At 38.4% G+C, this 24,389-nt stretch overlaps 1 protein-coding gene across 1 annotated transcript; it reads left to right on the top strand.

The window, feature by feature from the left end:
- The first annotated feature begins 229 nt into the window (after positions 1–229).
- LOC145613734 (sterol 3-beta-glucosyltransferase UGT80B1-like) lies at positions 230–5,046 on the top strand. Its single transcript, XM_081668801.1, has 11 exons — positions 230–356; positions 916–1,083; positions 1,442–1,505; positions 2,482–2,539; positions 2,619–2,796; positions 2,969–3,099; positions 3,219–3,321; positions 3,494–3,570; positions 3,853–3,900; positions 4,212–4,361; positions 4,837–5,046. Exons 1-11 carry the CDS (start codon positions 230–232, stop codon positions 5,029–5,031), a joined length of 1,299 nt encoding a protein of 432 aa, XP_081524927.1. The 3' UTR covers positions 5,032–5,046.
- The last annotated feature ends 19,343 nt before the right edge of the window (positions 5,047–24,389 follow it).

The following is a 24,389-nucleotide window of genomic DNA, read 5'->3' as shown; positions in this document are numbered from 1 at the left end:
TCTCCAGAATTGGCCTCAATTATTCTTCACCAAGAATTTGGTTGGACTTTCAAGGCTTAAATGTTGAATGATAGTTTAACATTCTAGTGGTAGATTATGATAAAGCTCATTCAGTAGAGAAATGTGAAAAATTTATAAATATAAAAATTAAAAAAAAAATAATAAATAATAAAAAAAAAAAAAAAGACGAAAGAAAGAAATGAATAGAAATTCTAATGTCTAAATTCTAATGCTAAATGTGCAGCATTTTGGTCATCATGTTCGTTTGGCAACTCATATAAATTTTAGTGACTTTGTCAAGTCAGCTGGTGTTGAGTTCTATCCTTTGGGTGGTGATCCGCGCATTTTAGCAGGATGTAAGAAGAATTCCTTTTGTTCCTATAAGCTCCCATCCCATTTTTTTTTTTTTTTTTTTTTTTTTAAAATTGTTTCCTTTACATCAATTTTACAATATCATATTCTTGGATGAAAATGATTTTAGAATTTTGTTGAGACAGGCAGTTACAATGTGAATCAAACAACTTTGACAAGCTTTACATCCATATAATGCTTTATTTCAATCCTTGATGACATTGATGCTAGTGATGGTATATTGACATTGATGTTAATTTGATTCAAAGCAAGAACTTTAACCTTGATGGATGGCTTAGGCACTTAGCTATGGATATGACGATCTAAATTCACCCCTTTTTTCACTCTTCAATTTGAAATAGCAAAAGTATTTTTGCTTACAAGAATATAAATACTACCTCCGTTACATATTATTTGCAACGATTAGACATTTTCCCTCTCTACTTTATGTCAAATCGTTGCAAATAATATGTAACGGAGGTAGTATCAAGCTTCACATTTTATTGATTATTTCTTCACAATGTAGGGCATTTATAAGTTATTTTCCTACATTTGAATAATCAGATATGGCAAGAAATAAAGGGTTGCCCTTAGCAAAAGGAGAGTTAACAATTCAAAGGAAGCAATTGGAAGCTATTATGGAATCAATCCTACCTGCTTGTACAGAACCAGAGATAAAGACTGGTGCACCGTTTAGAGCTCAAGCAATAATTGCTAACCCTCTTGCTTATGGTACGTTTATGATTCTTAATTGGTTCTTCCCCCTTACAATTCACCGTTGCAAAATCAGTTTTCGTTATTTATCCCAACAATTTATCACATTTGTCCAATCACCAACTCACCATAGAGATTTTTTTTTTTAACATATCTCAAGTGTCATCTATTATTATCATTGGAAACTAGACAACTAATTTGGAATAATAAATTAGGAAAATTTGACTATTAAAATGAGACAAAAGGAGTATTGTTTTGGTTTGGGTGCTGAGTGATATAATATGCTCATGCCTCAGCATCATATCTTATTTAAATGCCATAATTTCTCTGTCTGTGCTCTTGATTCACTGATGACATAGTACATTATAACTTGCAGGACAATTACATGTTGCTGAAGCTCTAAATGTACCTCTACACATACTCTTCACGGTGCCATGGACGTAAGTTTTCTGACAAAGTGAAATATATTTTTTAACTAGATGATTTTTTTCTCTAAATTTTACTTGCTTTAGAAGAGTAGATTATATGTTGATTGAGGGTTATAATTTATCGAAGAGTGGGGCTGCCAATCTATCTGGCAACTTATGAGTTTTTAGACACTGTTGTAAGGTCATTTTGGCACCTTAGTGAAATAACTAAAGATTACAGTCAATAGAAAGGTGACTTGGGATGCTGTTTTTGTTATTAGTTAAGAAGCGTGTTGAAGCATTGAAACACAAGGCTCAGAAGACATTCACTTTGAATTGTTAAGGGTTTTTAACTTTTTAAGGCATACCTGTTTATATTTTTACGTGATTATTGTTAAACAGGAAGATGTGATTCCTTTAAGATGTATCATGGTTTTTTTTTTTTTTTTAACCATTTCACCTTGTGACTTTGAGGTCACATGTGTGAGTCTCACCATTAACTTGTGTTTGGGAGTGGGGGATTCCCCCCCCCCCCCCCCCCCTCCCACCCACTCTCACTCTCAAGCATTGACGTATATAGTTGGGCTGGCTGTGAGAGGAGCTGTTTTGGGAGGGTCATATTGACTACTTCAGATGATTATAGTTGCTTAGATGATTAAAAAAAAAACTTTATTTTTGTTGCTTAAGTTCTAAAAATGTCATTCGCTCATCCCCCTTGACTTACCCTCCTTAAGGAAATAAAATAGATTTTTAAATTTGTTTAAAAGGAGAGATCAATTATGTATCACAGGAAAACAAGAAAAGAAAGTAGACTTAACTATGAGGGCACAACCTGAAAGCCAGAAGATCTAAAGGCCTTCAGATATGGTTTAGGTGATCTGAGCATTTGTAGTGGACTTGATCAAAACTTAATGACATGGATTATCTGTTGTGTTTAATTAAATTCCATACATTGAGTATTGTTTTTGTATATATAGAATATTTTCTTACAATTCTTTTGAATAGGCAGGCCAACTTATGAATTTCCCATCCCAAGTGCTCATCTACCACAAACTCCTGGTAACCGGGTATGCTCCTGTCACTCCCCCCAGTACACCAGTAACATGGCTAGTTCACTGACCCCTTTATATTGTGGAACTGATGCAGTTGTCATATGTAATTGTTGATCTGATGATTTGGTGGCTGATAAGGGGTCACATAAATGACATCAGGAAGAGAAAGTTGAACCTTCCTCCCATTTCATGCTTTAGCACATACTATGGATCTACATATCATTTGCCAACAACATACATGTGGAGTCGTCATGTCTTACCTAAACCAAAAGGTAGGAATTGGATTTTTTTGGTGATACAGTAGCAACGACTGTAACAATAAGTATGCTGAGACAACTCTGCTGTTGAAAATGAAGAATGCATGAAGTATAATTGTATCATTTCTTCAATCATTTGTTTTATCCTAGATGACTTAACTAATGATAAAATCTAATGGACTTGCAGACTGGGGACCTAAAGTTGATGTTGTTGGTTATTGTTTCTTAAACCTTGGGTCCAAGTATCAGCCACAAGGAGAGTTAGTAGATTGGATAAAGAAAGGGCCGAGGCCAATATATGTTGGCTTTGGAAGCATGGTAAGATCCTTTTCTCTTTTTGCAGCATCTTATTTATGATTGTATGTAATAGCTTCCTTATTGATTATTTGTGCTTGTAATTTACTAAAACAAAAACTGTTATTGTTTCTCCTTGTTAGCTTCTTGATGATTCCAAGAGAACTACAGATATCATTCTTGAAGCATTGAAGCATACCGGACAGCGTGCAATAATTGACTGTGGTTGGGGAGGCCTTGGTATTTGTGAGTATCCTTATCTTGCTTTGTTTCCTTTTCTTTTGCTCACATATTTGCTTTTCTGTTTCTCATGTCTTTAACTTTTGTTGAACAATGGTTCTTGATATCATATGCTCTAAGGAATGACTAATATATTCAATATACGTTGGATTTTTATAACCTAGTTGGTGTCTTGCAGCTTCTGAACTTCCAGATGACGTCTTCCTTCTCGAGAATTGCCCTCACGATTGGCTTTTTCCTCAATGTTCTGCAGTGGTGAGTTCCTGTCAAAGCAGTAAATAATTGGGATTTCCATACATGTGGATGTTTAGTGCAATATTAATCTGGACAAGAACCATTGTAGCAAAAGATCACTCTTTTTAATCATCATATCCAAGTTATAATGTATGTTAGTATTTATATAAACCCAACCTATGTATTCATTGGTATGTGTTCAAGCATCAAACTTGGCAATTTTTAGTAGTAGAGAAATGAAGAGTCCAAGTAATGGTTTTCAACCTAGGTGCTTATAAAATAAACTGTGTTTTGTGTTTGCAGGTTCATCACGGTGGTAGTGGAACTACAGCGGCTGGACTAAAAGCTGGGGTATGTTTTACTGACTGTTACATTTTTGTACAACGATGATGTATACAACTATAGAAGACAGCTTATTTCCATTAGTTCCCTATTTAAGTTGCTCCAGTGATGGGGCTTTGCCTCTCGTTTGCACCAAAAAAAAGTTGCTCCAGTGATAATATCAGACCATCAAAACTGCTGTAAATGATTTCATGTTTATATATGCTGTTTGACTTGTATATTCCTAACAAGTCAATGCAAATCAGATAATTCTGTTTTTCACTTGGTGCTTTTGTTTAGAATTTGTGACATTATTTGATTGAAAACTTGATTAATTGCAGTGCCCCACTACAATTGTTCCATTCTTTGGAGATCAGTTTTTCTGGGGTGATAGGATTCATGAGAAAGGATTGGGGCCAGAACCTATACCTGTTCACGAGCTCACTGTCGAAGCTCTCTCTAATGCTATCGAATTCATGCTAGAGCCAGAGGTAATTTCATTCTTAGACATTCTCTGTACTTCATCTAACTAGTATTAGACTATTAGATACTATAATGATTCCAATGGCCAAAACGGTTGAAAAAAGGCTTAGCTTACGAAGTTTTTTGATCGATACAAGGGGGGAAATCAGTGTATAATACATCTTAGAATTCTGGTTTAAATAAACAACGCCTTACAAACACATACTGAGTTTAACCTCCCAGTCTAAATTAGCTCTAAAAAGTTTTCGGCACTCAAATGAGCCTCTCAAATGATATAGGAGTAAACAGAGTTCAGAGTCCTGAGATATCTATGCATATGTATCACAAGATTCATAGGTATTAAACGAGCCTTTGTTTGAGATTCAGGTCGAGTTTTGGTGGTAACTATCCAAAATGTAATCTACAAATGTGCTAATATTGTTAAATTGATGCATTTCATAATTGCATTGTAGTAACCTTTTACATTCTCCTTCCCCTCATCAGGTCAAATGTCTAGCAATGGAAATAGCTCTGTTAATAGATAATGAAGATGGTGTTGCAGCTGCTGTCGATGCATTTCATCGACATTTACCCAATGAATTGCCGGTGCCATCTGCATCAATGGAAAACAATTGTCCAAATCTTATTCAGTGGTTCTTTGTTCAAATTGGAACAATTTGCTGTGGTGTTTGTTCTTAGATTATTTTGTAGGTGTGACTGTGTGAGTGAGAGCAGTGGCGGATCCAGGAATCCGAACTAGGGGTAGCACTAGACAATAAGAAAAAGAAAAAGAAAAAGCATAACATTGTTGTAACGTAACATAATATAATCAGCCAAATATGGATATAATGCATTGTGTAGTCATATAATAATTAACAATCAAATTTAAACATTTATATTGACAATGTTTTTTTTATAACTAATTATTTAATTATATTGTAGATATCGATTATACTATTATAAACTTTCCACCTGTGTATTTTTTATTTTTGTCAAAGTTGCATATGAAGTTATACTGAAATGTTTGGTATAAATTTTTCCTTGTGCACATATGCTAACGTAAAATTTTGACTGAAAATAACTTTAATAATTAAACTTATAACAATTGAATATTAATAAATTTGACGGTTCCAACAAGTACCCACATGACTATATTTATTGTTATGTATAAATCACAAATATTAGCTAAAGTGAATTAGACGAATTGTGCAAAAAGTCAAAACGTTTCATTTATTTAAACACAGATGGAATATGATATTTTATATTCATTTCTGTGTAAATTTTCATACTTTTATAAACAAGATTTAATAATGGCCAAATAAATGAAATAAATATTATGTAATGAAAATAAGAAGAATGTCATAAAATATAACGGAGAGAGTATTTCATATTAATAAGGACAGTTTATAAAAAATGTGAAAACGGAAAAAAGAAATTTATCATGAAAAGATAGTAATAGTTTATCCTTGTTTTAATTAAATAGGAGGAAAGTGGAAAATCATTTGAGTTAAAAGCAAAAAAAAAATGATGTCGAGGGGTCTCGAACCTTGAACTTTAGGAACAAAATAAACCCACTTCACCCATCCAACTCCCTTACCAATGAAGCAATGCTGAAGGTATTTACTATAATTACAGATTATAATATTTATATAGATATAAAGACTCTTTTTTCAGCAATTTTTTTTTTCTTTTTTTGTGGGGGTAGCACGTGCCCCCGGGCATCAATGTGGATCCGCCAGTGACTGAGAGTAGGGTTTTTGTATAGCTTTTGCCCTCCAATGTTGTTTCATACTAATACCATTATTTGTAAGTAACCATTTATTTTGTAAATTATGTTTGGAAAAATACATTAGGAAGTCCAACTCAAGAAAGTAATTTTATTAGGTGAATAGATTTGTTACATTTATTGTTAACAAATTATTAAGTTCTTGTAAAATAGTCATTTTTTGTGAAAGAGAAATGTATTGCTACATTTATGTAATTGCTGTTGGGTTTTAACTATACTTGTTAATCTAGTGAAATTTGCTTCTTTTTTTTTTTTTTTTTTTCGACAAGGGTTTTAATTTTTATTATAGGAAATAACTTTAAACTAGTAATTATTTTAAGGTACCTCAAAAAAAAAAAAAAAAAAAAAAGTAATTGTTTTAAGGTAACCCATTTCTCATTGTATTCTACTCCCTCCGTCCCCAAAAGTTCGACCTTTATGGCAAAATTTTAGCCCAAAATGATCATCCATTTACATTAAAGTAACCACCAATTTGCAACAATATTTGTGCAAAATTAGCTTCTCCATATAAAATTTTGTTTTATATGTACTTTTATTACCTTTTCTCTTTACTTTTTTTTTCTTTTTATAAATCCCATATAAATTTTCTTTCCAATATAGTTATACTTCTTTTTATTTAACTTTCTTAATACCCGCGAAATCAGCCCAAAAAGGTCGTTCTTTCGGGGACGGAGGGAGTATTACTCCTGTTAGAGGTTTAGATTTGTCAAGCTCCTCTTTTTTGCTCTAAACCTTTATCAACCATGCTACCTCCATTACTTTTATTAATTTATTATGAGACGGATTAAGGACCTTAAAATTACCCTAAGAGTATTTAAAATTACCCCTTATATATTAGTCTGTATAAAGGTTACTAATCATATCATATGACTAATATATAAAGCTAAATTTTTAGTCAGGTCACGAGACAGCGACACTTGGTGTTTCAACTTTTCACCAAGTGTCGCGCCACGTTGGATTGATTTAAATAGATTTCATAAGATAAAAAAAATTAGATTAGAATTCTATTTGGATATAATTTTATGATAAAATTATTGTTAGTTAGAGTTTTATTTTCGATATAATACCAATATTTCAAATGTACAAATTGAATTATAATTTTATTAAAAAAAATTATTAAATTATAACTCTCAGAAACTATTATATAAATTTATTTTTATATATCATAATATTTTTTGGAGCAAAGTAAGTAGTTCAAAAGCGTAAAACATCAATGTATAATATTTATTAATCGGTCAAAATAATATACTTCACAATCTAATAGAATTTTATTACTACGCAGAACTGTCAATTAGAGTCGGGTCATGAGTCATCTCGAATTGGGTCACTTTAGATTACGAGTCAAGAAATGTTCAACCCTTGCCCAAAGTTTTGGGTTTCGAGTCAATCCAACGAACTTTGAACATTTATTTTATTTAATTTTTTTTTGCTAATTTTTATTTTTTTTAATGTATTAAATCGAACATTTCCACCAACATTATTATTCGTCATTACATGTCTACTAGATAGCAAATCATCACAAAAGCACTTAAATATATGTTTGTGTGTGTGTGTGTGTTGTGTGTGTACACACACACACACACACACACAAACATTGGCCGGGAAGGGTAGGAATTGGGAAGTGTGGGAGTTTTTTTGGTGGTGGCAGTTGGCAGCGGTGGTCGGGAATTGGGCTTGCTAGTAGCTATGGTGGGTGGGGAGTTTTGGACTGGTGGTGGGGACTGGATTGGGGGTCGGCAGCGATGGTCGAGAAGGGGAGGGGCAGGTGGTGGGGTTGGGTGGAGCAGTGGTGGTGTTTGGGGAAAGGAAAGAGAAAAAAAAAATTAAGCCAATCATATAGCAACACGTGGCATTGTTAACCTGTTTATCAGGTTGCTTCCAGTTTTGTCTTGTTTAAAGTTGAGACCCTCCAAAGGTTGTAACAGTTAGGTATAACCCAAAGCTTGTATTATTTAAAAAAAAAACGGGCCAAAGGTTGTATTATTAATGACAATTTTTTCTTAAAACTATACATCATATTTTATAAAAGTAGTTAGAAATTGATTTAGCATAATCACGGAGACTTGAAATACTTAAATGGTCAGGTCTTGAGCAGTATTCTGGTACAAGATGACTATTTTGAAAATATTTTACTTCAAATATTGGGGAAAAAAAAATTTGTAATCAAAGTAAGTATATAGTCATGGTTAAACTATTGTGAAACTTGTAATAATTATGAAATAGAGATTCGGAGAAATAGTGGGTAAAGACGTAAAATAAAAGAGGGTTAAAAACAAACTAAGGGTACAGTTGTAATTCTTCGAGGTGGTTGGATGTACATATACTCCTTCCATTCCCTGCCTTATACCCCTACCTTATAAAAAGTGGAAGATTGCTCGTATGAACAGTGCATGAAGTATAATACCCCTCAAAATGTTTGTCTACCTTCTTATCCTCATGTGTAATTTTGTAATTTTTCTTAAGACTCATCAATTAATTAGAAATTAAATGAAGAATGGATGAATAATAAAGTTTAAAATTTTCTATATTTAATGGGGGTTATAGCTTGATTACATTATAACATTAGTCACTTGATAAGGTAAGGTTGTTTGGTTTCAAAAAAAAGAAAAGGTAAGGTTGTTTTATACGATCGTCATTTTAAAGTAGCTCAACTAAAACATTGCACCGTTACATAACATCAATAGCTTTGATAAAATATTATACACAAACCGGCAAATGAAACCAGCACAAGACATAAAGATTATTGATAATAATTCTTCTAAAAAGGCTAGTATACCGCGCACGTTGGAATCTCTAGTCAAAATAAATGCTCAATATATGATTGTTTGCATTATTCAGAGCTAACCCCATTAATATCAGATATCAACAGGTCATGTTAATATCATGGCATTATTGTAAATAATTGGAACATTTTCTGAAATCTGTTTCAAACCTAGTGGAATGCTGACTAGGATTCCGTTCCTGCAATATTTTATTCCAATAGTGTAACGGATCTTTAATGGATGGAAAAGTTGACACTTTCTGCTCAACTCTAATGTATTCTGGGTAAAATTGGAGTGGAGGAGAGAGAATAACAACCTAGCTTATAGAGGAAAAAAATTCAGTAGAGGAAACGATGATGGTCGGCGTTTGATAATTCGATACCATCATAAACAATCAAAACGTAATTACTAGCTTCGTCGCGATTTCGGTACGGCACTATTACTGGTTAAATCGGGTAAATGTGGAGCGGAGGCGAGAGATATTGCGACTGCATCAAATAGCAAATACAAAATTCATTTTACCTTGAAAATGTCTTTGGTTAGAACCTTCAAAGGAGTTGCTGTGTAAAAATCAACCTCCAATAACATAACATTGCCGGTTAAAATAATCCTTCAATTATACTAAGAGTAACCACAACAATTGACAAAATCAACATTACAATTAGCTTCTCAATAACAAATTGCAAACCTGTTCTTGGGAACTTATTAATCATTATTTGCAAAATCAATGCGAAAACACTCGACCGATCTACTGACTAGCTGGTTGATGGCCAATTTGTAGCTGAATTCTGGGAAAGGATTCCGCCGAATATGCGATTTCCTTGTGTATGGGATGATATCTGGGTGTGACCGATATCTTGTGAAAGCACGTGACCAAACCCTGAACAATTGTGAGAGGATGCCGATATGTCCCAGAAGGAAGACATGTCGGCTTGTCGGAATTCAACACGTGGCAGCAGAAGCTCGACACTTGGCACAGAAGGTACTGCATGGATGAGAGCCACCTGTCAAGGTAGGTCATTATAAATAGTAGGTAAGACCTCATTAATGAGGGCATTAATTACACATTCTCTCTCTCTCTACTTTCTCTCTCTTACTTATCTATTTCTCTTAAACACTTTCTGACTTTGTCATCGGAGTGGTTATCCCCGGACCACCCCGGGGTTAGCTAACTTCTTCTCATTGTGTAGGTTCTCAGCTTGCCGATAGGAGTATCAGAATCTCAGATCCGAATTCTTGGGGAAGTTAAGTTCAGACAGAAACAATTTGGCGCTAGAAGGAGGGGACATTGATCACTTCTATCGCCTAAGAACCTCACACAAAACATATATATAACTACGATAACCATGACAGGGAACAATGGAATACCAGTAGAACAACCCTAGATGGAAATAGTAGATGAAACCCATACCCTAGAGGGTAATCAGTTTCATATGCCGATAACTCCCCCTGCAGGAGGAGGGGAGGAAGAGGATCCTATGGCGGCATTCACTCCAGATGAATTGGAAACGGCCGCAAGGGTGATGAGTGCAATGAGTAGGAAGAGAAAGGAGGCTGAGGCGGCACGGGCCGAAAGAGAGGCTGCTCAGGCCGATAGAGGAGCATTGCACCGTAATCAGGAGGAGCAACACAATCAGTTGATGAATTCGTCAGGGAGACCCCGACATGAGTCGCCGGTAAGATCGCGCACAACGTCACGACGGGTTGAACAATCATCAAGTCACACCGTGAGTACCAGAACACAGCAACAGAGAAGTCCGCAGGTAGAGGGGCAGGCAGCGCGAACAGTGGTGCAGTTAAGGGCATCTCCATTTGCCCAGCACATCTTGGATCAGCCCATGGAAAAGGTGAAAATGCCGACTTGTAGATATGATGGAAGAGGGGACCCTGCAAGATTCATAACGTCCTACGAGGGGCACATGATGCTGTACACCAACTCGGACGCAGTCTGGTGTAAAGTTTTTCCGACAACTTTGGTTGGGGCTGCAGCTGACTGGTTCAACAACCTTGAAGTTGGGTCAGTGGATAGTTTTGAAAGATTGACTGAGATGTTTGTGGGTCAGTATGTCAGTAACAGCGTGAGGCAGAGAACCTCTGGAGAATTGATGGCTATGGAGCAGAAACCGGATGAATCTTTGAGGGATTATATCAGGCGATTTAACAATGAGGCAAACACCATTCCAAAATTGCAACAGGAAATAGCTGTGATGGCTTTAATGAATGGATTAGTTGATTATGATTTTAAACGGTATCTTACAAGGAAAAACCTGCCGACGTTAGCAGCGGCGTTTAGCAAAGCTCATGATTACATAAAGAGTGAAGAATTAATGAAGACAAGTAGCAGACATACCGTTGCCGGAAATGGTCAAAGCCAATATGAAGGGACATCGTCTGGAGGAAGTAGGCCGAGAGCACCCGCCCTGGGAAGGGGAGGAGGAAGCCGGCAAGATACCAGACCGACAAGGCTGCCAATGAGATATAGCACCTACACTCCCCTGAATACACCAAGGGCAGCAATTTACTCAGTAAATCAGAACAGGGAAGATTGGTCAAGGACGATTCCCATGAAGGCAAGGCCAAGGGATGTGAAGAAGTATTGTATGTTCCATAGGGATGTGGGACATTATACGGAGGAATGTACACAATTGAAGGACAACATTGAGGAATTGATCAGAAAAGGGCACTTAACACAATACCGGTTGAATGCAGGCAGGAATCAACAACCGGCACAAGTAGTTGAGAGGCAACGGATAGAAGTAAGGCCTGAAAGGACGCAAGGAGGAATAGTCCGACAGGGGGATGCAGGAATACCACCGTTATCTACTGGAAGGATAGATGTGATAACGGGAGGACCAATTCATGGAGGGACAGTTAGTGGGGCAAAGAAGCATTTGGCGGAGCACCGTCATCTAGTTTGTGCTTTGGACGTAGACAACCGTCCTCGACCGGCGTCAATACCCCAAGTTGTATTCACGGAAGAAGATGCACGAGGTGTAGTGTTCCCGCACGACGATCCGTTAGTCCTGATAACCAAGATAAATGGGGCTGACATCAAAAGAGTGCTGATAGATGGAGGTAGTTCAGCAAATGTGTTGTTTATGCAAGCTTTCAATGAGATGAATATAGGAAGGCAATATTTGAAGCCGGTATCGTATCCTGTGATCGGGTTTAATGGGTCGACTGTAAGGCCAGAAGGGAGTATTGTGTTGCCGGTAAGGATGGGTGATGGGCCACAGGCAAGAGATGTGATGGCAGAGTTTCTGGTGGTGGATGTTAAGTCGGCTTACAACGCAATTATCGGCAGACCGATAATACATGACATGCAGGCTGTTGTATCAACTTACCATCTGGCAATAGCCTATGTGTCGAATTTGGGTGCTGTAGAGAAGGTGTATGGGGGTCAGGTTATGTCAAAAGCTTGTTATGTGACAGCTTTGAAGAATCCGGTTGGTAATGTTACGGTACCATGTAATCCAATAAGGGAAGGTGAGCCGACTGTTCAGGATTTAACCATGACAAACTTTGATGCAAGGCCTGAGGAAACGTTAAGGCCGTTACCAGGGGGAGAAACTGTCCAAATTGAATTGCAACCAGGCGACCCGAGTAGAACAGTGAAGGTTGGGGCTGATATGGATGTGGATACTAGGTGTAACCTGATAAGCTTATTGCGTGAGAACGCCGACGTCTTTGCATTCTCAGCAAGAGAGATGCCGGGAATACATCCGGAGGTGATGGAGCATAAGTTGAATGTGGACAGAAAATTCAGGCCAATAAGGCAAAAGAAACGCAATTTCTCAACTGAGAAAATAGAAGCAATTCAGGCTGAGGTAAATAAGCTCTTAGCGGCAGGGTTCATTGAGCCTTGCACATATCCAGAGTGGTTGGCAAATGTAGTAATGGTGAGAAAGCCGACAGGGAAGTGGCGAATGTGTGTGGATTTTACAAATCTCAATAAAGCTTGCCCTAAGGATTATTACCCATTACCTCGGATAGACAGGCTGGTAGACTCAACCTCTGGTCATGCTATGCTTAGTTTTCTGGATGCATTTTCAGGATATCATCAAGTCAGCATGCATAAGGCTGATAGGAATAAAATGGCTTTTATAACAGATGTTGGTGTATATTGTTATAAGGCAATGCCGTTTGGGTTGAAAAATGCCAGAGCAACCTATCAGAAGTTAGTGGACAAAATTTTTGAGAAGCAGAAAGGACGGAATGTTGAGGTATATGTGGATGATACAATAGTGAAGAGTAAGGAAAAAGGGGACCACATAGCAGATCTAAGAGAAACATTTGAGACTTTAAGGAAATATCAAATGAAGTTAAATCCAGAGAAGTGCGTGTTTGGGGTTAGATCAGGGAAGTTTCTAGGCTTCATGGTCAGTGAACGGGGAATAGATGCGAATCCAGATAAGGTGAATGCGGTACTTCAAATGAAACAACCAAAAACCATTCGTGATATACAAAGATTGACTGGCAGGATGGCAGGGTTAACCAGATTTATCAGCAAGTCAGCTGATAAGGCACTTCCGTTCTTTATGGTATTAAGAAAGAATAAGGCATTTGAATGGGGAAAAGAACAAAGTGATGCCCTGGAGGTAGTGAGGAATCATCTTAGATCTCTTCCCACAATTGCCAGGCCCGAGAAGGGAGAAGTGTTGCAGTTATATATCTCGGCATCACCAAAAACGGTAGCAGCCGTTTTGTTAGTAGAAAGGAAGAAGCAGCAACAGCCGATATACTTTGTCAGTCATGTTCTGAATGCGGCGGAGCGTAGATATCCAGTGATAGAGAAAATGGCGTTAGCAGTAATAGTGGCAGCTAGGAAGTTGAGGCCTTACTTTGATGCACATCCAATAGAGGTGCTGACCAATCACCCTTTAGAGAAATCGCTGCATAAAATGGATACATCTGGTAGGTTGCTGACATGGGCAGTTGAGTTGTCGAAGTATGAAATAAACTACAAGCCCAGAACATCAATTAAGGCTCAAGCATTATCAGATTTTATTGTTGAAACCACATACACCGATGAAGAGGAAGAACTGGGAACATGGCAGGTATCAGTTGATGAATCAGCCACAGCAACGGGTAGGGGTGTACATGAACAGGACCGGACCTGAAAACCGACCTGACCCGGACCTGTTGGGACCGGACCTGACCCGGACCTGTAGATTCAGGTCCGGTCCCGGTCCTTGAAAATCAAGGTTTCCGGTCCCGGTCCGGATCAGGTCCAAACCCGGGGTTTTCAGGTCTGGACCTGAAACCCGTAAAAAATGCGTTTTTTATTAAAAAAAAAAAAAAAAAAAAAAAAAAAAAAAAAAAAAATCCCAAATTTCAAAAGAAGTCAGTTGCATTTTTGTAAACCCACTAACCCTAACTCACTCCTCACTCACTCTCTCTCTCTCAGCCGACACCACACCAACACCCACTCCCTCCAGACCACCGCCGCCCAGACACCAGACGGCAGTCGCCACCGCCCACCAGACCAGCAGCACTACACGCTAGCTCCATCACCTACGAGGCTGCGAGGCTGCGACTCCCTGCGACTCTGCGAGGCTGCATCTGATTTGTAAGTTCTTTTTTTTTTTTTTTTATAAATTAAATCTAATTATGTTTGGTATTGTTTATAAAGATTGTATTGCTTATAATTCTGGGTTTATAATTCTGATTTGGTATTCTGATTTTCTGGGTTATAATTCTGATTTGGTATTGCTTATTAAAATTGTATATTTGTATGATGTTTGCATGTTTGTAAGTTATGTTTTGTAGTTCATTTTTTTCGAATTCATGATTTTTTTTGAGGTTTTTTTAGTTATGTTTTTTATTCATTTTTTTTCGAATTCATGATTGTACAGATTGATAAATCTGGGGGACATGGGGGTAGATTGATAAATCAAAAAAGATTGATAAATCTGTTTAAAGTAGATTGATAAATTTGTTTAAAATCTGTTTCTTTCGATTTTAGTTCATATTGTAGAATTTGCTGCCTTGCTGCCTTGCTGCCTTGCTGGTGTATTGTACATTTGCATGTATTTTTTTTATTTAGTGAATTCAATTTGAATTGTAATTGATTTCTATCGTTTTATATGTTTAGGATCAACAAGAACCACGGATTCTTACTCTTGCAATGTAAGTTGTTCTCACATTTTTTTATAAAATGTTATGTGTTTATAATTGTTACTTAAAAATTACTTATATTGTGTATAATTATATTGAAGATGGAGAGCTCTCAATCCAAAAGATCTGCTGCTTTTTCTCAAGAAATGTCACAGCCACTTTCTGAAAAGGATATGGAAGAATTGCAATCTACTTTGCCTCCAGATAAGAAGTTAAAAGCGGGGCGGGAATACATATGGAACAGAAAAAGTAAGAGGAAAGCTGAGTATTGGAAATATTACTTAGAGTATGTTGAGAATGGAAAACTACGAGCTGAATGTAAGTTTTGTACTAAAACTTTTGCTGCTGATGGTAATCTTAATGGTTCAAAAAATGTTAAAAATCATGCTGAATCATGTCTTGGTAATCCTATCAATATAGAAAAAGAAAAGGGCAAAGAAAAGCAAACTAAATTGTATTTTGATCAAGAACATGAGAGTGCTGGTGAATTGAAGTGTGGGAGTAGGAATATTAACTTGAATGATGTTAGAGAGGCATTGATTCACATGATTATTGTTGATGAGTTACCATTTAAGCATGTGGAAAAACCTGGTTTTAGGCACTTTGTGCAAGTTGCATGTCCACAATTTCACATTCCATCTCGTGTTACCATTGCTCGTGATTGTTTAAAGTTGTATTATAGTGAAAAAGATAAATTGAGGGAAATGTTTAAGACATGTCAAAGAATTTCTGTGACCACTGATACTTGGACTTCAATACAAAGAATCAATTATATGTGTCTTACCGCTCATTTCATTGATCATGATTGGAAATTGCATAAAAAGATTATAAATTTTTGTCCAATTTCTAGTCATAAAGGAGAGGCTATTGGAAAAGCAGTTGAAGCATGTTTAGAGTATTGGGGTATTGATGATAAACTTTTTACTGTCACTGTTGATAATGCTTCTTCAAATGATGTTGCTTGTGCACACTTGAGTAGAATGGTTAGAAGAACAGGATGTATCAATGATGGAAAAAATCTTCATATTAGATGCATTGCTCATATTATTAATTTAATTGTGTGGGATGGTATTAGAGAGCATGGTGTGTGCATTGATAGAGTTCGAAATGCTGTGAAATTTGTTAAGAATTCCCCTGCTAGATTACTTAGATTCAAAGATCTTGTGCAAAAATCAAACATAGATTCTAAGTCTTCTTTATCCTTTGATGTTCCCACTCGTTGGAACTCTACATACATAATGTTGGAAACGGCTTTGAAGTTTCAACGTGTTTTTAGTGGGTTATCTCTTCCCGATGGAGAGGATTTGAAGGACAATGAAAGGCCTCCTGAACCCGAAGATTGGAAAAAAGTGGAGAGGTTGGTTTTGTTTTTAGAGGGGTTTTATGTGTTGACTAAACGTGTTTCTGGTTCCCATTATGTGACAGCTAATAAAGGTTTAGGTGAAATTGCTTCTATGTATGATATGTTGAATAGTTGGGAACAGAGTGAGGATTTGAATTTTCAAGCTATGGCTATTGCAATGAAAAAAAAGTTTGATAAGTATTGGGGGAATGTGGATAAAATGAACAAGTTCATTTATGTTGCTCTTCTTCTTGACCCTCATTCTAAGTTGGTTATTGTTGAATTGACACTAATTGATATGCATGGAAAGGAAAAAGGTATGAAACTTGCTAATGATGTGAAGGAGTTCACTTGCACTTTATTTGAGGAATATAGAAAAATGTATGCTTCTAATATTCCTCAAAGTACCCAATCTGGAGATAACATGGCAATGGATGTTGATAATAGTAGAAGAGTGCGATTTGATGATTATATGAAAAACCTAAAAGAAAAGGCAAAAAGAATGAAGGGGACAAGTGGATATGCGATAAGTGAGTTGGATAGGTTCTTAAATGATCAATTAGGGCCGGAGGAGGAAGAACAAGATACATTGACTTGGTGGGGTAAGAATGGTGAGCGTTATCCGATTCTTAATCGCATGGCACGTGACATACTAGCCATTCCATTGTCCACTGTTGCATCGGAATCCGCTTTTAGTACGGGAGGTCGTACTCTTGATCCATTTCGGAGTTCTTTAACTCCTAAGGTAATGCGTCTTTATCTTTTTTATTTTATGAAATCAAGTTAATTATATCTAAATATGACTTTGTTTATACATACTTAAGTAATACTTTTGTATTGAAGATGGTTCAAGCGCTACTTTGCACACAAGATTGGCTTAGAGCTAAGAGAGAGTCAATTGTTGATGTGGAAGCAAATTTGAAAGAGTTAGAAGAAATGGAGAAAGGTAGTATTAATTTTATGTAATTGTAATTTTGTTACACCAAATTTATTAATTCATTGTTATCATTCATTAATTAATATATTCTATATTGTTTTTTTTATTTAGAGGTGCAACATGATGTATCTAACGATGGAGACGATGAAGTTGTTTTCGTGGACTCATTAGTGTGAATCACGCAATCAAAGGGAAAGCAACTCGCCAAAATTAAAGTTGTCTTGTCTTTGAATAATTTATGTATTTCTAGTTTTTGAGACTTAGAGACTTTATGTAATTTAATGAATTATTTGTTATATTTGAGACTTATAGATTTTATGTAAGTTTTGTTATTGATATTTTCGGATTTTCTGTAAACAGGTCCATAAACAGGTCTATAAACAGGTCCAACAGGTTTTTTATTTTCTTTAAAAAAAAAAAAAAAAAAAACACATAACAGGTCTGTTCAGGTCTAGACCTGACCCGGACCTGATTTCTCAGGTCTGGACCTGACCCGGACCTGCTGAATCAGGTCCGGTCCCCGGTCCTCAAAATTGGCTGATTCAGGTCCCGGTCCTAACAGGTCCGGTCCAGGTCCGGTCCGGTTTTGGACCGGTGTACAGCCCTAGCAACGGGGGCAGGGGCTAGAATTGTGATAACGACTCCGGATGGGAAAATGTTTGAATACGCCATGAAATTTAAGTTCAAGGCAACAAATAATGAAGCCGAGTACGAAGCTGCGATAGCCGGAATGCAATTGTCAATAGCAGCAGAAGCAAAACGGCTAGTTTTGACAACTGATTCCCAGCTGGTATCAAGTCAATTCAGTGGGGAGTATGAAACCCGAGAGCCGGCAATGGTGAAATATTTGGAGAAGATGAAGCAGTTAGCAGCTCAATTGCAATACTTTGAGATTAAATTAGTTCCGAGATTGAAAAATGCTCAAGCAGATGCGCTGGCAAGATTAGCAAGTTCAAGTTTTAACGACTTGGAAAGGACAGTCATGGTGGAGGTTTTAAAGCAGAGAAGCATAGATGAGATGTCGATAGAGGTGTTATGTGTTGATGTTGGGAATCAATGGTATGATAAAATACTGGCATACATCGTTCATGGTGTAGGGCCGACGGATAAGGGGGAGCTGAAAAGATTGCGGAAGGATAGTGTGTGGTTCATTATGTACCAAGGCCAGTTATACAAAAGGGGGTTTTCACTACCCTTGCAAAGATGTATAACGGATTTTGAGTCAGCAAGGTTGATAGAAGAATTGCATGAGGGAAGCTGTGGTAACCATCTTGGAGCAAGAGCCTTGTCCAGAGAAGCAATGAGAAGGGGGTACTATTGGCCGACAATGAATGCAGATGCATTGGCTTACGTTAAAAAATGCGAGAAGTGTCAAAAGTTTGCCCCAGTTATCAACTTGCCCCCAAATGAACTGACTCCGATATTAAATCCAATCCCTTTCGCCCAATGGGGAATGGATATAATAGGCCCATTCCCATCGGCCACGGGTGGAAGAAAATTTCTGATAGTGGGAATTGACTACTTCACAAAGTGGATTGAAGCAGAACCGGTAGCGAAGATAACAGCATCGGAAGTGAAAAAGTTTATGTGGAAAAACATCTTCACAAGGTTTGGGTTGCCAATGGCGATGGTTTTTGATCATGGAACCCAATTTGACTGTAAGCCGGTCAAAGATCTCTTAACGATGTACAAGGTGAAATTTGCTTATGCAGCAGTATGCCATCCACAATCTAACGGCCAGGCAGAAGCAGCAAATAAGCAAATAGTAACGGCAATTAAGAAGAAGGTCGAAGATGCAAAGGGTTTGTGGGCAGATTTAATACCGGAGATATTGTGGGCAAACAGGACAACAGTAAGAGAAGCCACAGGTGAATCACCTTATACTCTAGTTTTTGGAACAAAGGCAGTCATACCAGCAGAAGTCGGGTTGCCGACATTTAGGGTTCAGCATTACTGCGAAGACCAAAATGATTTACTCCTACGACAATATTTAGATTTCTTGCCAGAGCTAAGAGAAAAAGCAGCAGTTAAGTCAGCTGCATTTAAGGAAAGAATGTCAAGAGCCTACAACAGAAGAGTATCTCATCGGCCGTTAAGTGTGGGAGATCTGGTACTACGAAGAACAGCGGCAACCGGTAAAGGGAATGAAGATGGAAAACTGACTGCAAGTTGGGAAGGGCCTTATCGGATTAAAGATATCTTCATCCAAGGATCGTTTTATCTGGAAACTTTAGATGGGACACCTCTAAAGAATGTATGGAACTCAGCTGTATTGAAGAAATACTATGTGTAGTGTACAATTTTTATGTGAAGCTGATATCAAGAAGGATATCAGTGATGAATGAAGAAGTATTCAGACAACATGTATTGGAAAAGGCATCCTCCATTTAACAGAACACCGTTAAATGGGACGGACAGCTCAAAACCGCTTCCGTGAAGATAATAGATATACAACCTGATCAGTTGTATACGTTAACTCACGAGGTTGCTGGTTCAAAATATAATACCGGCCAAATCAATTCGAGTATACGCCGATATGAGGCGTAGCTCAGAAAGTGATCGCCGAGAGGGTACCTAACTGGCTGAAACAGCAAAGCAGTAGGTGACCGATGTTATAATCAGAACCAACAACGAACGATTACTGCTTAGTGTACATAGCTCTAACATGAACTATGTACACTGGGGGGAGTAAGGAATGATATGATATTTGTGATATTTATAATTGCGTTGATAACTTTTAAAAATAAAAAATCATCAGCTAATGATCTGATATCTTTATAAGTTCACGATTGTTGAAAATTGTCCGATGTCAGACAAACCACCAGGTAAATCTTTATTTTTTGCAAACTATCTCTTACATATTATAATTTGCAAGGCAACACAGTTATCATAACATTATGAAAACAAGCAAACTAGAAAGTGATAAGCAGAGACAACACAGTTATGATAAGGGGTGTAAAAATTTGCAGACAGTTAGCGGATAACGAAAACAAAAATAAGTTTACATGACAGATAAAATTGACAATCGACAGGCATCACCACAAAAAAGGGGTATATGCCGATAAAACAGCATTGCCAAAATAAATGTTAGCACATGCAAAAGACAATAAAAAGGGTTACAGCAGGTAAGGCCCAATAATACAAGACCCACAAGAAGATGTCGGTGATGACTGCCCGCCCCTTCAAGATTGTGCATTCTCAGGCATTGGGGAGTCCAAGATGCTGGGATCTTTGGGGCCGTCATCAGCACTTGGCGCCAGGTTGTACAAATCCTCTTCAGAGAATTGCTGCGCCTCGAAGCCGGAAGGGGTCTTATAGGCTTCCTCGTTGAAAGCCTTTTCAACCTTGGCCCAATCATCCTTTTTCCAACCGGCGACGTGGGCAACACAGCTCTAGGCTGCCGTCCAACCTCCATCAAAACGATCTTGAAGCTTGGAGCAGAACTCGTTGGAGGCTATATAAAGGCCAACCGCTCTCTGACGAATACCAGGTTTGTCGGCTTCCATTTTTTGAACCTTTTCTTCAAGGCTCTTAATTTTAACTCTGGCATCCCAGAGATCCCTTTCAACCGAGGGAAGGCGCTCAATGGCCTTATTCTTCTCGGTGATCTGAGTCTTCAGACTCTGCACCTCTAGCTCGAGACTGGCGACCCTCTCCGCCTTAATCTTCAGCTCCGACATCTCCCTGTCATCTTTCTCCTTTATCTTCTTCAAATCATCCAAGGCTCTTTCAGCATTGCTAATGATTTCCTGCATGGCACTTTGGCTGGAAGAGGCCTGATGATGTTTCTCCTGATAGTAACGGTACATCTCAACCAGCTCAGTACCAGACATGACGGCCTAAAAAAAAGTAAATAAAAGCTAAGAGTTAAACGAACAGGATAAGTACATGACAAAGATGAGAACAACACATAAAAAATATATATATATAAAGAAAAAAAAAAGAGGTACCTTCATCATGTTATGCATATGAGTAGCAGCAAGGGGGCCGATTGGGCCAGCAGGTCTGTCCATTGGCAGAGTAAGGTTGCTCAAAAGTCGGTAACCGAGATTCCCACCTTGCATTGGGTCATCGGTAATTATAGATTCATTCCGGCCGACATCCATATCAGGTTGCCAACGGTCTCCGGAATGGCCAGCAGGGACAGCGAACCCCTTCAAAACTTCATATGGAAACCTTCCAGAGACTCGTTCAATCCATTGGTTGGACCGATAAGTCAGGGCCGGAATGCTGGAATCTGACCCAACCGTAGTAGGAGCAATTGTGGTGGTCGCCTGAGGTTGACGAGGGGATTCGGCAAAAGTGAGATCTTCGATCTCAACACCCTGAATAACCTTCTTCACAATAGCCCAGGGCTCTTAGCTTTGTTGGTGGGTGGAGTCTTCTCGGACTCCGATTGGTCATTCTTCTTCCCACCACGCCCTTCAGGTTGTCTAGGGCTGGAGATCACAATTCCACCTCGCCGATTGGCCAGGGATGTCGTCTTTCTCTTCTTGGCGTTGTCATCAACCATGATCTCAGCTCTTCTCTTGGCACTGATAGTTGGAGCGCGGCCGCAAACGGTAGCAAGAGTGTCGTAGGGGCTTGAAGCTTTAAGGCAACGTCTGACAACTCTTTTCCCGTCGGAAGATAAGCCGAGTTGCTTATTGTCCAACTTGTCAATACCTGAGAATAAGGAATGTAAGTACAATCAATTAGGTACAGATAATTTTTTTAAAAAAAAAGAGAAAGAAAAAGAAGGAAGAGAAATTCAATAAAATAAACAGTACCATAATTGTCAGTCCAACAGAGACCGACACGAGATAACGACGCGTTGCCCAGAATGTAACTTACATTCGGCACCCACACCTTAGGAACTATACGAACCTTGCCGTCACCTTCATCAAATTCTGAGACGTCAAAATGATTGACGGCTCTCTCTTCGTGCTTACCAAGATCCCTCTCGGGGATTGAATCAAAACGAGGATGAGGCTGGTAAAAGGTTCTTCTTAGAGGAAATTCCTCAGGAACCGACATGAAAAAGAACCTCACTTGCCAGCCCTTACAACTTGTCAATTTGGGGTGGACGGTATATTTGCGAGGTTGGGTATACAAGGACCACCACCCATCTGACTGACCATCTCTCTTCAAAGTAATCAGTCGTCTAAAAACGTTAAGGGTTAGGGGATAGTTTCGATATAGCATGACCCAGATGGTGGAAATAACGGCCCGTATGGTAGGAGGAGTAACCTGAACTAAACAGACATTCCAGGCTTTTAGGATTTTTGCCACAAAGGGGTGTAGGGGAAAGCGAAGGCCGAAGTCTAAATGCTTCATATAAACGGCCACGGAACCTGCTGGGCAATCTAATACTGAGGCTCCAGAAGGGGGAACTGACAGCTCATACCCGTCAGGTAAGTTGAAGAATTTCTTAGCACGGCGGCAGTAATCTTTTTCAATTGCCGTTTTCCTAAAATCATCACTTATTTTCGCCTTGGCCACTTTTCCATCTCTGGCAAGGGTAATAGGTTGTCGGAATTCATCTCCGTCAGTCTCGGAGTTATAGCCCTCGTCCAGATTCTCTTCCTGGATAACCTCTGCCGTCAAGTCAACAATGTCATCCCTACTCTCATTGTTGATACTGTCTTCTTGAGTCTCGTCATCTCCTACAACTGAGTTGACGGCTGAATCATGAATTGGGGATGACGGACCCTCCTGAGGGTTCGCAGGGATATCAGCCACTAGTTCTTCTTCAGAAGAACTTACAACCTGACCTTGCCCAGGTCTTTTGCTGGATTCTGCTGCCTTAGCGGCCTCAGCTGCCTTAGCTGCTTTGGCGGCCTCAGCAGCTTCACAGGCAGCAGCACGAGGCTGATAACTGGTTCTCTTTACCCTTGGCATGGTGTTTATACCTATATTGCCAACGTTAGTGCCGTATTGATTAAAATAGCGTTTCCCAGCAAAGCTGCGTAAGTGATAACGAACACTAACAGGCTCAACGTTAAGAATTTCGGTATCGGCAGGGATATCAGGGTTAGTAGGGTGAAAGGCACTTTCACGGTGAGCAATGGTCCTATGTATCATAAAAGCGCGTTTCTCTTCTTCAGAAGATAACGTCTCAAATGGATAATCAATATTATCAGAAAGGGAAGATGAATTACCCTGGTTACTACCAGTTTCTTTGCCTAGGGATTGCCTAATTAAACGACGCCTAGCAGTACTAAGGTTAGGGAAATTCTCTTCGACACTATCTTCAGACATTTAGTTCAAAAATGAGAAAATAAAACAAACATGCAAAATTAAGGGGTTAAGGAACAGCAATACCTTCGACAAAAGTCGCTGATACGATGAACTTAAACTGAGAAGTGACGAAGAAGAAAAGCACGCCGAGTAAACTAAGAAGCGTAGACCGAAATCGGGAAGAGTAAAAAAAGTAGACTCTTTGTTGAAAAACAATTGAGACGGAGAAAAAGCTTTGGAAAGATGAAAAGTGAAATGAAAAATGGTGGAATTTTTGATCTAAAAGGAAAAATTGAAGAGTCAGTTGAGGTGAAAGGCGGTTCAAAAATCCAACGGCCCTGAATCGACAATCAATTTCAAAAAGTGACGGTAGGATTTACGACACGTGTATTAATTTTCCCGCTTTTAAAAAAAAAAAAACGGTTACGCTTCCATATTGTAACAAGTAGACCTTGTCTGCTATCGGCATACAAGGTCACTTGGGGGGGGAAAACGGAGTTTTTCACTCCCAGGTATTTCATAACAAGTAGACCTTGTCTTCTATCGGCATGCAAGGTCACTTGGGGGGGAAAACGGAGCTTTTCTCTCCCAGGTATTTCATAACAAGTAGACCTTGTCTGCTATCGGCATGCAAGGTCACTTGGGGGGGAAAACGGAGTTTTTCTCTCCCAGGTATTTAGTAACAAGTAGACCTTGTCTGCTATCGGCATACAAGGTCACTTGGGGGGGAAAACGGAGTTTTTCACTCCCAGGTATTTAGTAACAAGTAGACCTTGTCTGCTATCAGCATACAAGGTCACTTGGGGGGGGGGGGAAGAACGGTTAAAAGCCAATAATAATGCAAATGGATACAGTACAGGGTTATAGTACAAAGATTGTCTTCTTACAAAAATA

Source organism: Chenopodium album, chromosome 25 (genome assembly GCF_948465745.1).
Source record: "Chenopodium album chromosome 25, dcCheAlbu1.1, whole genome shotgun sequence".
Lineage (NCBI taxonomy): Eukaryota > Viridiplantae > Streptophyta > Magnoliopsida > Caryophyllales > Amaranthaceae > Chenopodium > Chenopodium album.
Note: the sequence above shows the minus strand (reverse complement) of the source record. Positions and strands in the feature narration are given on the sequence as shown.

What these genes read in the sequence shown, in the direction of transcription:
- LOC145613734 (XM_081668801.1), top strand. Translation starts at nt 230, where the DNA reads ATGCTAAATGTGCAGCATTTTGGTCATCATGTTCGTTTGGCAACTCAT. An exon ending in CTCTTCACGGTGCCATGGAC is followed by an intron (nt 1,506 to 2,481) that starts GTAAGTTTTCTG and finishes TTGAATAGGCAG; the next exon opens with GCCAACTTATGAATTTCCCA. An exon ending in TGTCTTACCTAAACCAAAAG is followed by an intron (nt 2,797 to 2,968) that starts GTAGGAATTGGA and finishes ATGGACTTGCAG; the next exon opens with ACTGGGGACCTAAAGTTGAT.